We start from the raw sequence: 15,785 nt of genomic DNA, 5'->3' as shown, positions 1-15,785 counted from the left end.
TAGCGAAAGTTTTTGCCAACTTCATGCTGACACTTCGCAGACATAACGCCGATTACAAACTAAACATGATGTCAGATCTCTAAGCGGATCAACACTAACTTCTTTTAACGTTTGTATATACTCTTTGAATCTGTGCATTGCATTATAAATATATGCGCTTTTATGTGTACTGAGTATACTTGTATATGGTTATCATCTCGTAACATCCGCAACCAGTTATAGAACACGTGAGATATTTCAGAGATAAATGGATGAGAGAACGCTTGTTTCTTTCTCAAAATATTTATAGCAATATATTAGTTGATTAACCGATGTGTTTCCTTCCCCTTTCGCTGTTGTAAAGAAAGTAAATAAACAATATTGATGTGATATCTCAAAGACTTTACATATCAGTATAGTTCCAACTAGTTAAACAGTTATAATATACAGGGGCGGCCCAGGATTTGACGTTAGAGAGGGCATAACTTATGGTCGTAACCTTTTGACTTGCATCCCTCCCTCAGAACCGAAATCTATTTGGTTGGAAATGTTGATTTGTAGGTTTGGGGGTATACCCCTAGTAAAAAATGACCAATTGCTAGTCCAAAATGGGGTATTTAGGGTGTTTTTTATTACTTTTTTCTCCTATATTGAAAAACAAAGTAAACTTGGATGATTTTAGGGGGGGACCGCCCCCTCTCCCTCTCTCCCCCCTGGATCCGCTAGTGATTTGTGTCTCGGTGCTCGGGGTTCAATAGTTCCAATCCAGGCGTGCTGACTATGAGAATAATAACAATGCAAAACATTATTTTAATACAACATACAAACATTAGTCTTTGTCTAATATTAAGTGCGAGAATTCCTCGCGTTGAGTTGAAAAGTGAAACCGACTAGAAGAGAAAACATGTACGAAAGAGACACTAGATAGACGCTAATGAAAATGTATCGGGAAATGAGTGTACAGGATAATTACGACTGTCAGAATGGAATGAATGCAAGGATAGACTGATGATGCACGTATAAAGATACGTTAACAGAGAAATGACCCTGCTTCATTCACCCTTCTCGCCCTTCTCTTCCTCCTATTATTCAAAATCACTAATAACAAAACACAATAAACAGTGCCATTTATTTTCAAATACACATGTAGTTGCTAACCTACTAGCCAAGTACAAACTTTGCTCCATTCATTGAAAAGTCATACTTTAATAGCAAACTAATAATGAATATAATCATGAAGTTCCCATACAACTACTTTGAAAAACATCAGATCAAGCTGAATAACCACAGATCAACGGAAACCAGATTAAAGCGACCCATTCGTCACTATTCACCTTGGATTCTCACGAACTCGCGTCTCACGTCGTTGCGGCTCTGACAAGACCGGCGAACCCGAGGAAGCAACACCATCTCAAGAGTCAGGCTTCAAGGAGTCGGGAGCGTCATTAACATAAGGTGCGCGCAAAAAAAAATCCAAAACATTGCAACAACACATTTCTTGTTCACAGGATTTCTGCAAAACTCCTTTCCACACGCAGATCGCAGGGATTGTTGAGCTGATCAACCACCATATACACCAAACGGTCAAGCGATCAACTAACGTGTGCCCAACCTTCCAAACCAGGACATGATCACCTGACTCGACCCTACAAGCCATTTCTCGAAGAGCGTAACGATGCTTAAGTCTCCGACCAAACCATTGACTTCACGACCTGCGGCCTAGTATGCAAAATGCAAACAAGACATCGGATCCCCCAAAAATGATGGGTGTAATACAGGTATAATACTGGGAAACGCATCGAGTGTCAAACGTGGGTTTCGACCCAACACACAAAAATGAAGCGTTTAGCCCGTATTTCCATGCCTAGTTGCAATTATACACATTCTCTAACGCCTCTATTCGCCTTCCAATCCCTATTCTACTCCTACAAAAAGCCGCTAATGTTCATCAGAGTCTGATTAAATTGTTCCACCATGCCGTTTGCCTGATCATAATAAGGAGTGGTACGGCTCTTTTTTACATTAACAATCATACATAGCACACTAATCACGTGGCTCTCAAAGTTTCGACCCAGGTCATTGTGTAAACAGAAACCGTAAATGACAAAAAAGACATGTAAGGCGATAACCTAGGAGTCTGGACAAAGCATCTACGTTTACATTTTACTTTATACGTTATGTAGACATTGTAAGTAGAAAAGGCAGCTGACCACCGACGAGAAAGGGTATCAAATTCGATCATGGTGAAAGATAACGTTTGCGTGTATTTATCCATACAAACATGAAACTGCTTATCATGAAGGTGATCATATTGACAACTTGTCAACCACTGTCCACTTAACACAAAGAGCTTATGCGTAGGGTAGTTGTACTCACTCTGTCCCAAACCACAGGAGGCGTAAGGTACGGCACGTTCAAGTCGTCTTTCTTCTGTTATGGAACAGCTCCATGTCCGTCTCTATTGGCATCCATTTTCAAAATGGACGGTTTGAAGAAATAGAGAGTCAAACGCCTGCTGCTGACTTTTGTCCCAGACCTACAAAACTGGACTGTTGGACTTCTTCTGATTGGTGGAATCCTCAATCGACAGCATATTCCGGTAGTTCAACATCTTCACGTTTTGTATGAAACGCCTGTAGAAGCTAGCCCTTAATCGGTTAAATCGTTTTCAAATAGAAAAAGGTCTTGGAGTTCAAATGATTGCAATCAGAAAGTGCATCATCAGGGACAATAATTCTCCATTTCTTCAACTCTCGTCAGAATTCCGCGTCTTGTCTAGCTTTCCATTAAAAGAATCAACCTGCCGGACCACATCATCCTCTTTTAAAGGCTTTGGAAGAAGTGTTATAGGCCAAGCGTTCGTGTTGTTAATAAGGACTTCAATCCTGCAAAATGAGTTACCTAACTAAACTTGAACTAATCTGGGAAAACATCTCTACAACATCTCTCACAGTTCCAATATGTTTGCGGGTCTACAAAGGCTTCATGCCATTCGGTCTCTGACTAAGCAACCATAGCATGTGCCTCAGCAAAAGTCGATATTACATTATTCAACTCAAAGAGCATCTGCATACAAAAAGAGTACCAATCGCCTTGTTCTACCAACACTTGAACATCCAGCTGGTGTTTAGTAGATAATGGAATACCAATGTCCAACAACACATGAATCCAGCAGCTCCAGTATGATCAGATTAATTCAACAAGGCTGGACGGGGTTCAATAGAGTTAAACAACTGATTACCTAATGGTTAACATGGAATCAAAGCAATTCAGGCCAAAACCGTTTATCAGAACCTGTGATTAACTAGACTGGCATACAACTAAAGAAAACACATGTGTGGAAAGACCTATTATCGACACCCGGAGCGGTGTTAGAAATTTACCTACGACTCTTGTTCCTTGTCTTGGGGTCTGGACTGTATCTCCCCTGAGCTGCTTTATCTGGTTGCCCAACTCCTGCAACTAATGCAACACATTGTGTGTAACAACACTCAAATGTTGCAACCAGTAAAATTCTCAAACTTGTAACACCGGGACACATCTCGCAACCATGAAAACCAGACCACAACCGGTTATGAAGCATAGTTTTCTTACTGCTATGATCAAGCTTCATGTAAGAAATACTAATGAGCTGTTCTAAACGAATGCTGCAGCAACACTCTCGGTGACTTCACTCTTGGCACGGAAGAACAGCTCATTCAGCTTCATCGTAAAATGCACATTGCCATATATCCCTTCCAACTCAATATATCATCAACAGCGGCTCAATCTTCCATATGTAATAAAACCAACATTGCAATGCATTGTCCTTCAAAAACCTTCTAATGGCTTAAAGAATAGTGTGGGCAGTGTAAACTTACTTCAGGTCGTTCTTCCGCACGTTAAATTCCACACAACCAACAACTTGAGTCACCTTTACCAAGTAAATGGCAGCCGAGCTATTCATATGTGGTACAGAAGAATGAAACTTTATAGAAGAACTGGAAGTAAAAGGGGGATTCACTCTAGCAACCCACGACTGAAACCAAACAGTGCCAGTAGAAAACCCATCAGAACACCCAGCAGCCACCAAAGCCTTCTCAAAATATACGCCATGATGGCTGGGACTACCAACAACAGGAGACCACCTTCTATGAACAGGTTTTGGTGTGCAGGCCTATGTTCCCTTACAGAGCGGTTAAGGTGTGGTTAAGGTGAGCTTCTCAACCCGGTTTTCATACTACAGGCTTAAACATTGAACCTACCAGAGTTGCACTCAATCTCTTCCAGACCAGAGAGTTCTTGGGTATCCCCTTTGAAATAAAGATCACCCATGGTAAACAAAAGAACTTGCCGAAGGAAAAATACAAGATGAGAAAAGGACGAAATAAATTGGAGGGATACTCAGGACATTCAATAGGTCCATGAAAATATAATAGGTCCATGAAACTATAAACTTAATACAAACAATACATGTTTTTCACTTTATTTCAAATTTGTTATTCACTAAACTCCACACTTACCTAATCACCAACATAGATCTCATATGTGAATGTTTACAGCAAAACTGCAGATAAACACTAAGAAATATCTATTCAATGCAATGCACTCAACATTTAGAAAGATGATTAACATCGATACTACCGTTTAATATTCTGCTTTGAATTTTTACAAGAAAAATAAACTAAATTTTAATACTCAAACTACTTTTAACTACGCACTTCTTGACACTCACAGGTTACGTGATGGTACACAGTAAATGAAATCAATAGATGTTATACGATATGAATAAGTAACCGATCTAAATATAAGAAAATGCAAACGAGAAGCTCACCAGTACATGCCATGCAATGGTTAAACATTCATAATTATAATACTGGAGCGCGATAGACGAAGAGCATTTGCAGATATCAATACGAAACAAGGCAAATACAAAAAGTATAACAACAATTATTCTGGGCGCCGACTAATAACAACAATTCAACAATTAACCACTGTAGTAAGTTATAATACTATAAGTATATATTCACTAGAAAATCTCAATGTAAATTATTTAATTGTCCGCAAATATCTAACAATCACTTTTTCGATGTATAATCTGTATTACAATGTAGTTGTCAATTTATTGATAAATATGTGGTGCACATTGTCGAACAATGGATGACGAAAAGTAGAGGTGTCAAAATGTCATGGTCAGATATAATATAAGTAAACTGCTAAAATAGCAACGCAAAGCTGCACAATGAAGTCATACTATTTGTACATTGGGTCGACTAACCCAATTTCTGTTTTACACAATGTAGATGAGAAGGAATATGACCGTCACAGTCATGATTTACACAATGTTGATGAGAAGGAATATGTCCGTCACAGTCATGATTTACACAATGTGGATGAAAAGGAATATGTCCGTCACAGTCATGATTTACACAATGTAGATGAGAAGGAATATGTCCGTCACAGTCATGATTTACACAATGTAGATGAGAAGGAATATGTCCGTCACAGTCATGATTTACACAATGTAGATGAAAAGGAATATGTCCGTCACAGTCATGATTTACACAATGTAGATGAGAAGGAATATGTCCGTCACAGTCATGATTTACACAATGTAGATGAGAAGGAATATGTCCGTCACAGTCATGATTTACACAATGTAGATGAGAAGGAATATGACCGTCACAGTCATGATTTACACAATGTAGATGAGAAGGAATATGACCGTCACAGTCATGATTTACACAATGTAGATGAGAAGGAATATGTCCGTCACAGTCATGATTTACACAATGTAGATGAGAAGGAATATGACCGTCACAGTCATGATTTACACAATGTAGATGAGAAGGAATATGTCCGTCACAGTCATGATTTACACAATGTAGATGAGAAGGAATATGACCGTCACAGTCATGATTTACACAATGTAGATGAGAAGGAATATGACCGTCACAGTCATGATTTACACAATGTAGATGAGAAGGAATATGACCGTCACAGTCATGATTTACACAATGTAGATGAGAAGGAATATGTCCGTCACAGTCATGATTTACACAATGTAGATGAGAAGGAATATGACCGTCACAGTCATGATTTACACAATGTAGATGAGAAGGAATATGAAAGTGAATGAAAATGTATATGATTACTTTTTGAATGAAATGATTGACTGCTGAAACACATAAAGACACATGCAAAAACAGCTACATGGAAAAATGACTATCATCGTGAAAGAAATCAAGTATATTACTCTCGTTTTGGACAGTAATTCAGATAACATTTTCTTCATGTTTTTAACGTCATACTGCGTATGCCACTTATTTGCAAACAAACAGCTAGCATTTTAGTCATCCGTCATATATTATGTGATGCGTTTTTTCTCCAGTGCAAATCGAATAACTAAGTACCACTTCAATTTTCTCTTTTTTGAAATATTCGTTTTGTCATTATCCTTTATAATAAAACATAACTTTTCCATTTCGAAATGGGTTTTTTATCAGCTCCTACTTTTGTGGATTTTGTTACATATCGTTGCTCTTTGTTGCCAGAAAATAAATAATTATTATTAGACCATTAAATTTGAAGACTTTGTTTATCTAAATGCGTTAATACATTAAAAGTAATGAAAGTGATAGTAAAGATTTATATTTGAACATCGTTAATGACAGGAGGATGCACATCAAATTGAAACAAAATATTGATGGTTTTTTTTTTATTTTATAATACACAACATTAATAAACGATGTTTAGAACGCAGGGTCCCATATTAATCAATCTAATACTTAAAAGCGCAGGAAATGCAAGGAAAAAAACACAAAAACTAAAAAATAATATAAATATGTTCGGCTTTAAATATCGCGTGTGTGTAAACAGGAACTGGGCTTTTATCGCGTGTTTGTAAACAGCGGCTTTGTGTAGTGTTTGTTCGGCCTTTATCGCGTGTTTGTAAACAGCGGCTGTGTGTAGTGTTTGTTCGGCCTTTATCGCGTGTTTGTAAACAGCGGCTGTGTGTAGTGTTTGTTCGGCCTTTATCGCGTGTGTGTAAACAGGTGCTTTGTGGCTACTGGGCTTGTCACTGTAGGTGCATTCCATCATTGTATATAAAGTGCGGTACGCCAACTTGCTAAAACAATAATCATTCCAAGCACTTCAAAAGCGTTCACATTACTCGCGCTAAACAAATAAACACTAGAAAAAAAATAATTAATTCTCCGAAATAGAAATTGAACGCAAACAAATCCAACACGCCATTAGCATGATACGATCAGTTCCTTGACTGATGTATATATTAAATTTGCTACTATACTTACACAATATGCCATGTTTTTTCCGTTCCAATTATATATGGGATCTACAGTTATAGACGATATAACATGTACAAAAGAAATAAAATTTAACTTTCGATAATGACAATGATTCCAATTTGAAGAAAGTCAGACCACAATTAAATCTTTAAGGTTAAAAAAAACACAAGCATATAATATATGACATATGCTTTGTATATATATACATATATATACATATATATATATATATATATATATATATATATATATATATATATATATATATATATATATATATATATATATATATATATATATATATATATATATATAACTCTTTTTTACGGAAACATGAATGTAAAACATTAATGCTTTACATGCAGGGGCGTAGCTAGCCCTCTATTCATGTGGATTTATAATTGTGCTAGGGGGGTCCGAGGGCATGCTCCCTCAGACGTTTTGAAAACCATGGTGCATTCTGGGCGTTCTGAGGTGCTTTATTTAATACTGAAAAATGGACAGCTTATGTAGTCAATTACGCATACTGCAACGATGGCTGATTTTTTTGTCAGAATCATGTGGATTCAGCCGCGTACTCGCGTACAGGCAGCTACGCGCCTGACATGTATACTTCCTAAAATCTTAAATATAACGTGTTGGTCATAGGCTTGTCCTTGAATACCTTTGCCAGTGTATATAAATAAAATCTTTAATCTTGACACAATGTGTTAATGCAAACATTTTCTATACCACTAGACCGATTGTTATCCACCCTGGGGAACAAGGGAAACGCATCAAGTATGACGTCATTCCTACTGTGCAGTTTAACTGAAAATGAGAAAAATATCCCAAATAATCCATTTTGGATTATATAGCACTTAAATGATTTCATGGTAAAATTAAGCTCGTACACAAAACAAATGATAGCCATGTCGAATACAACATTTCCTCATTTCGGATACTAATGTCATGTTAAAGGTCAGTGTTCCATTATGTCTTGAATTAATCAAGATAGTGATTTAATTAAGTTTGTTTTTTATAATCTAACTGCTCTGGGCAGAAAATGAATCCTAGTTTCAAACGGGATTACCGTCAAATATAACAGAATAATCCGAAATAGTTCGTGACAGTTATTCGTTCTGGAAGATTGGGAGCTTCTTGTCATCTGATTTTAGACTCCGGATTAGACCAAAGAATGCTCGCATTATCCGCAACAAATCGCATATTCACACAATAAATTAACTGAAAGCACTCTAGTGACAGTAATTCGTAAGGGAAGTTTTGAAACATCTTTTTGTCGGATTTTCGACCAAATCTGTACATGAATGCGCATTATCTTAAACTAATACGGTTTTGTCTAACTTGTGGAACTCGGTTGCCTTTCTCCATATCTGCTATTAACGCCCTCGTCATGTATATTGTAATATATCGAACGTTTTAATGATACATAGAACTGAGAAAAAAAATATTGTAACTTTGTTCTTTATCGCCGTAAAGTTTAAACAAGAGATCCGTCTCCAACATGAATTCGAAATGCATTTGTAAAGTTAAGGGATAAAATTTAAAATTATGCGTTGAAATAAAAGTCTACCTGTTTTTACCTGGCGTTTATCTAATCAAGTTAGCAAAATAGCGTAATTTAACGAATATTAGAACAAGATGTTGCCTAAGAAAACCGGCATATAAATTCCACTCATAATTTACCCTGTGTATCCCATACTTCAGCAAATACCACTGAATTAACCCTGTGATAACAGTCATTGTATTTCCAATCAAAAGTTCACCTCAATGAAATATAAACGTCGTGACCAAGCACCTGATTCCCAAGCCCATTAAGAAAACGGATGGAATTTCCAACTACCCTAAATGCATTTTTCTTCTGACGACAAAAAGAAGACCTAATGGACCCAAACCTAAATTTATCCGTACAAAACATCAGTGCGTTTTCCAAACAATTTAAAAGAATGTATGCGCATGGAAATAAACCCATTGTCCTCGTTAATGTTAATTCATATTACATTTCGCACATCGTCCTTCGCTAATGATGTAGCCCACAAAGAGTTTGCTTGAATACAAAATATATTATTTGTCATTTTCAATTTATGAATACAATAATTATGTGCTTCAAGAAATTCTTAAACATTACACAGTTAGTTAATGTAAATCTTCAATATATCAAACTTAGAAAACAACAACACATAACTTTGATGAGATAACAGAACTGTTGAAGGAATGGAAAAGGACCCCATACTTGTCAAAACTTAGAGATGGAAGAGATAGTAGAATTTAAATTCAAATAATTTATAAAATAACACTAAATTTCAAGCTTGTATCTAGTTGTCTGGTAGCATATTGTTTGGAAATTTCAACCGCCTACTAAGAAATAATCAAGAAACTATTAAATTCTTAAAGTATCGCATGTTTGTCAGTAAAAGATCAAATTGGGAGTGAAATAAAAATACCGATATATATCCGAAGAAGAAATTATGAAATATATATATATAAACCCATACTGAAAAAAAGACAATTATTTAGTACTGCTTTCAGGCTGTTGACGCAGTTGCACAACCATTTGTTTTGTGTAAGTACTTACAAACAACCTTTCACTTTTCAGTGGTCTGCAGTTTCTTGTGTAAACTACCAACTAAATGGGACAGCCACTGGTTGTATATATCGCTTCACATGTTTTAAATCAATTACAACTGACTGCATATTTACTGAAATAAATTTATTGAAAACATTGAAAATACTGCCTTCTCCTTGGGCGAAAGAAAATGGCGATCACTAATAGTATTTCTGTCGTCCGAAATATACACGTATGCTATTCACAGGCAAACGATGCGCGGACATTGGGCCGATTGTTCAAGACTTTGTTTAAGTTCACAACGTGATTTACGACATCGTTGTTAACTTTTCAACGTCAACTATTTGATGATGTGCTCACATATTTAAATATCAACAAGAACAGCTGAAACAGTCGTCTCAAATCTTGTTAGATACGCAGGAGATGACAAGCGTATCCATTACGAACTGCCAGAGCAGTAACGAGTTGAACGTTAACAACTATTATGTTAACAACGTTGTTAACTTCAACAGAGTTCTGAACAATCGGTCTTGCAATGCATACGAATGTTGTCCCAATAGTGAAACGTTTCTTTCTAGATACTTTATTTCAGAGAATATTGCCGCGCAACCGCCAGAAATAGCACCAGCGGGATGCAAGAAGTCATTAGAAATTGGCATTACGTTCTACGACGAGGGATGCTTTTGATTGAAACTTAGGTGAATAGAGCTGAAATGATAATTTCTCAGTCGAGTATCTCTCGGAAATGAGGAAAGGGTGTATGAATGATTTCAGTGGCTCATACTGGTTGTTAAATGGTTTAGTTTTGGATGAACACAGTGGAAGCGCTGGGGATTTAAGAAATTGAAATATATCACTTTGTGATAAAAGTGTAACTGCTTTCTACAAGGCGTAAAGAGAAGCGGAGCTATTAAGCTCGGCGATGGCTTATTTTTTTTGAAATATCGTTTATCTATTTGTCGTGAATTTACAAAATGGCTTTGGTGTAACAAAGAAAATTAACAGTTAAAGGTGTGTTTATTCCGTTGTTTAAAACATGTTTATCTAGAAATGCATTGCATAATTTTAAGAAAATGATGGATTAAAGACAGGAATGTTATGAACATTATATAAATGGAAAAAAGCAAAATAAAAAACCTATTATTATAGGTATGAACTCTTTGAAACTAGACATTGATGCGCCCAGACAAAATTCCGCAGTCGTTCTTAATTAACAGGAATTACTTCATCATGCACGCGTTATAGTTGAATGCACTTCGATGGCGAAAACAGAACCCTGGAATAACATTTTGATTAAAAATGACACAGAAACAGTTGATAATCTTCCAACGGCAGATGATTTTCGACGATTACAGTTGGTTAACGACACAAACACTACACTTATCAACTCGGGACCAATTTTTGATGCTTATGAACAAGCTTTAGCAGACATATACATATATCCATTGTGCATTCTCTTGATTTTTATTTTTGTTGGTGTAATAAGCAATGGATTTGTGTTATATATTTTCTCTAAGCAGTGGGAACGTAATAAAACTTCTGTTTTTATCATCACTCTAGCAGTGTTAGACATCGCAAACTGCACTGTCAATATGCCCGTCGAGGTATCTGTGTTCGCTAAACCATTAACGTTTGATCATGAGCTATTTTGCAAATGTGCGCGGTGTTTTTCTTACATAAATACGGCCGCTTACTCATTCGTTTTAGTTGCCGTAGCCTATGACAGGTATTTAATGGTATGTCAACCCCTGAAAAGACTGACATATGGTACCCGCTATGCAAGAAGGGCATGCATAGGAGCAAGCGTGCTGGCAATCGTAACACAGTGGCCCTCCTTCTTTCTGTATGGGACATTCACATTCAGAATTCCCGTTCAAAGTCCTGGAACAACTATCAAAGAAAATGTTTACGTTGAAGGCAAAACATGTTTAATAAAAAACGAATACTACTATGAAAACCCACTGCCAACTTACCTTTTCCAAGGGTTTCTGTTCATAGGTCACGTAATAATATTTGTGACACTGACGGTGGTCTACATAATCATTGGACGACGTTTATATATGGAGTCATATGTAGACACAATGGATGGGGAAAACCATGGAGGACATCTGAAGAAGAGCATCATGTCAGCAATTACTGGTATGGTAACTTTAATATCATATACATACAGCGATGGACTTTAGTGGGTTGGTTTGTCTGCCATGATATAACCCCAATTTCTCGAAATATCTAGTTTTTCATAAATATCCTTAAAAGGAGAAAATTATACAATTTATACCAAATAAATTAGAAAGCTTAGCTTGATCCTGTGTTACGGGATTTAAGATCAAGATTGTACGAGGCTGGGGCATGGAGACCTTTGTAATAAAGATATTAGTGTCGATTTTAGTCGTACAATGTGTAATGAAATTACCTTAGTGTTATACTTTCATTAATTTGCTACATATCTGTGCGTTTAGAAATGATCTTTATCCAGTATAATAAATGAACACAGCGTAAATAAGGAATACTCGTGTGTTGCCATGTCGGACGTTTATACAGATTTATGAATATAGAGGTTACGAATAAAATTATTAATTGAAACGACCAAATGTATATTAGTCAATTTTAACTGATTTTATTAAACACTATTACAAGACCTTAGTTAGATTAGTTAATTAAATAACACGATAACTGAATAAAATAAAATTGGTGAATGAAGTAACTGATTTACGGCCCTTCTTTACGGTCCTGATGTTAATTTCTACTTAAGAAGTGCGTTTTTTTTAAATATTAAACCATAGTAACACATTATATGGAATTGGTTGTAAAGTGTTAGATAACTAAGACAAGCGTTGTTGTTGTTGTTGTTGTTTTGTTTTTAAATTCTAGAATACGATGATCTTTACAAATATGAAATGAAACATATAAACATAGAATATGATCTTGGATAATACACTATGCAAATAATGGGAACATGACAATCAGTAATATTATTATGGTAAATTATAATAATATTGATTCAAGAAAATAAGACATGGAAAAAACATCACAACACAGATTAAAAAATAAAGCTCGGAAGAAATATTGATGATTACAAAAGATATTTGTTTGCGAAAATTGCGACGGCACTGAATGTTGTCTGGTTCTAGAAAAAATGATTGGGTACTAGAGGATTCCACTTTGCCCTGGTATGCGAACGGGGCATCTGTTTTTGTTCAATTTTCAATAAAAAATATAAACTGACGTTGATATATAGCTGTGCGAGATAAAGCTTGCAGCTGCATTTATCATTCAAGCATGTTCATAACTATATTCGTGATGCAGTACATGATATCATTCAAGCATGTTCATAACTATATTCGTGATGCAGTACATGATATCATCCAAGCATGTTCATAACTATATTCGTGATGCAGTACATGATATCATCCAAGCATGTTCATACTATATTCGTAATGCAGTACATGATATCATTCAAGCATGTTCATAACTATATTCGTGATGCAGTACATGATATCATTCAAGCATGTTCATAACTATATTCGTGATGCAGTACATGGTATCATTCAAGCATGTTCATAACTATATTCGTGATGCAGTACATGATATCATTCAAGCATGTTCATAACTATATTCGTGATGCAGTACATGGTATTATTCAAGCATGTTCATCACTATATTCGTGATGCAGTACATGCTATCATTCAAGCATGTTCACAACTATATTCGTGATGCTATACATGATATCATTCAAGTATGTTCATAACTATATTCGTGATGCAGTACATGGTATTATTCAAGCATGTTCACAACTATATTCGTGATGCTATACATGATATAATTCAAGTATGTTCATAACTATATTCGTGATGCAGTACATGATATCATTCAAGCATGTTCATAACTATATTCGTGATGCAGTACATGATATCATTCAAGCATGTTCATAACTATATTCGTGATGCAGTACATGATATCATTCAAGCATGTTCATAACTATATTCGTGATGCTATACATGATATCATTCAAGCATGTTCATAACTATATTCGTGATGCAGTACATGATATCATCCAAGCATGTTCACATCTATATTCGTGATGCAGTACATGATATCATTCATTTGATAAAGTATTGCCAAGGGTTGTATAATCACTATAATAATGTCGAACAACTTATGTAATAGTTTGATTACTTGACTGTCATGATTATGACTGGTAAATATGTCATATGAAAATATTATATACTAGGTCTAATAACGATGACTAAACGACCAGTTTCAATATCTAAGAAATATTACACACCACTGAGGGTCATATGATATTATAAGGACCGGCCAGTTGGCCCCCGAATATATATTGCATTATCATTGTCTCAGAACAAGAATCACCTTCCAATAAAATGGAACACTTTAAGTACACATAATAACATATGTTAATAAATAATAACGAGAATGTTACCATGACACTGTTTCAAACATGCTGTCCATTTACAGGTCGTACAAAAAACAGTCGGCCAACTCGTGTTGAAGATATACAACTGGAGGAGTTCAGGACGTTTCCAAAGCGCTCCCCGAAGACTCCCCACAGAGCAATAGGCCATCCTCGTGACGAGGGTGATTCCCCACAAGAAATAAAGCCGTCTTCTTTGACTAGGAGTTTATACGATTTGAGAGAATTAAAAGTGAAAGGAAACGGAGTGTTAAATGACATTAGTAATAAAATTGCGTGTCAACAAAACTGTGACTCGACCAGCAACAATGTGTTTAAACCAGCGAATGAAAATGGCGCTAACGATGACCCGGTGTCAACACATTCGAAACCAAATTACAATAGAAGTGTGAGTATGGATCTAAGTCAACTACATTCCACAAGGTTAAATAGCCACTCAAAAGCAGGAAAAGATTTAAAGGAGTTGTCTTTAAAACGGAACACACGCATAATGAGAATGGTAACCTTCACCTTCATTCTTAGTTACCTCCCTTTCTTGATCTTAGTTACTCTAAGATACTCAAATAAAGATATACCAACAAAGCTTAGTAAACAGGACAAGATAGTGTATCACGTATTTCTGAAAAGCTATTTCTTTAACAGTGTTATAAGACCTTTTATTTACATTGTTATGAATAAGCAATACAGAAGCAAACTATGTCTAATATTAAAAAGGTTTATTGGTCGCCATGATGTTTAAAAACAAATATCAATTTAACTCTTTGCACAATATTTGATGTTTGTTAAATAGATTAAGTTCCATTGTATTATTGTTAGTTTCTATACATATATATTGTTTAATTCTTTACTGCCTAATATTATCCATCAACTGTGACTCGCGTGTGTTATATTATTGGCGTTGGTACAGTTCTTATCAAAATAAGAAAAATAAAGCTACCGAGATAGTATATGAATCCGAGGCAATGTGGCACAGATATCTATTCTAATCACCGGTATACACAGGTATGCTATAGCCACACAACATTGTATTGCAAATCTAGGATACACCCAGGCAAAACACCAGTATTATATAGCCACACAACATTGTATTGAACATTTAGGATACATATAGGCAAATCACAGGTATGCTATAGCCTCACAACATTTTATAGCAAATCTAGGACACACCCAGGTAAAACACCAGTATAATATAGCCACACAGCATTGTATTGCAAATCTGGGATACACCCAGGAAAATCATCGGTAAGCTATAGCCTCACAACATTGTGTTGCAAACCTGGGATACATCCTGGCGAAACACCGGTATGCTATAGCCACACACCATTGTATTGCAAATCTAGGATACATCCTGGCGAAACACCGGTATGATATAGCCACACATCATTATATTGCAAATCTAGGATACACCCAGAAAAAACACCAGTATTATATAGACACACAACATTGTATTGCAAATCTGGGATACACCCAGGAAAATCATCGGTAAGATATAGCCTCACAACATTGTATTGCAAATCTA

The 15,785-nt window shown here is 35.9% G+C and overlaps 2 protein-coding genes across 2 annotated transcripts; both read left to right on the top strand.

Annotated features, from left to right (window-relative positions):
• Positions 1-5,200: 5,200 nt before the first annotated feature.
• LOC128204752 (histidine-rich glycoprotein-like) lies at positions 5,201-6,097 on the top strand. Its single transcript, XM_052906158.1, has one exon. It carries the CDS (start codon positions 5,201-5,203, stop codon positions 6,095-6,097), a length of 897 nt encoding a protein of 298 aa, XP_052762118.1.
• Positions 6,098-10,521: 4,424 nt separating this feature from the next.
• Positions 10,522-15,140, top strand: LOC128206280 (uncharacterized). The gene is made up of 2 exons (XM_052908647.1): positions 10,522-11,973; positions 14,311-15,140. The coding sequence occupies exons 1-2, from the start codon at positions 11,094-11,096 to the stop codon at positions 15,003-15,005; spliced, it is 1,575 nt and encodes a 524-aa protein (XP_052764607.1). The 5' UTR covers positions 10,522-11,093; the 3' UTR covers positions 15,006-15,140.
• The last annotated feature ends 645 nt before the right edge of the window (positions 15,141-15,785 follow it).

Source organism: Mya arenaria, chromosome 10 (assembly GCF_026914265.1).
Source record: "Mya arenaria isolate MELC-2E11 chromosome 10, ASM2691426v1".
Classification (NCBI taxonomy): Eukaryota; Metazoa; Mollusca; class Bivalvia; order Myida; family Myidae; genus Mya; species Mya arenaria.
This window is presented reverse-complemented; position numbering and strand designations above follow the sequence as displayed.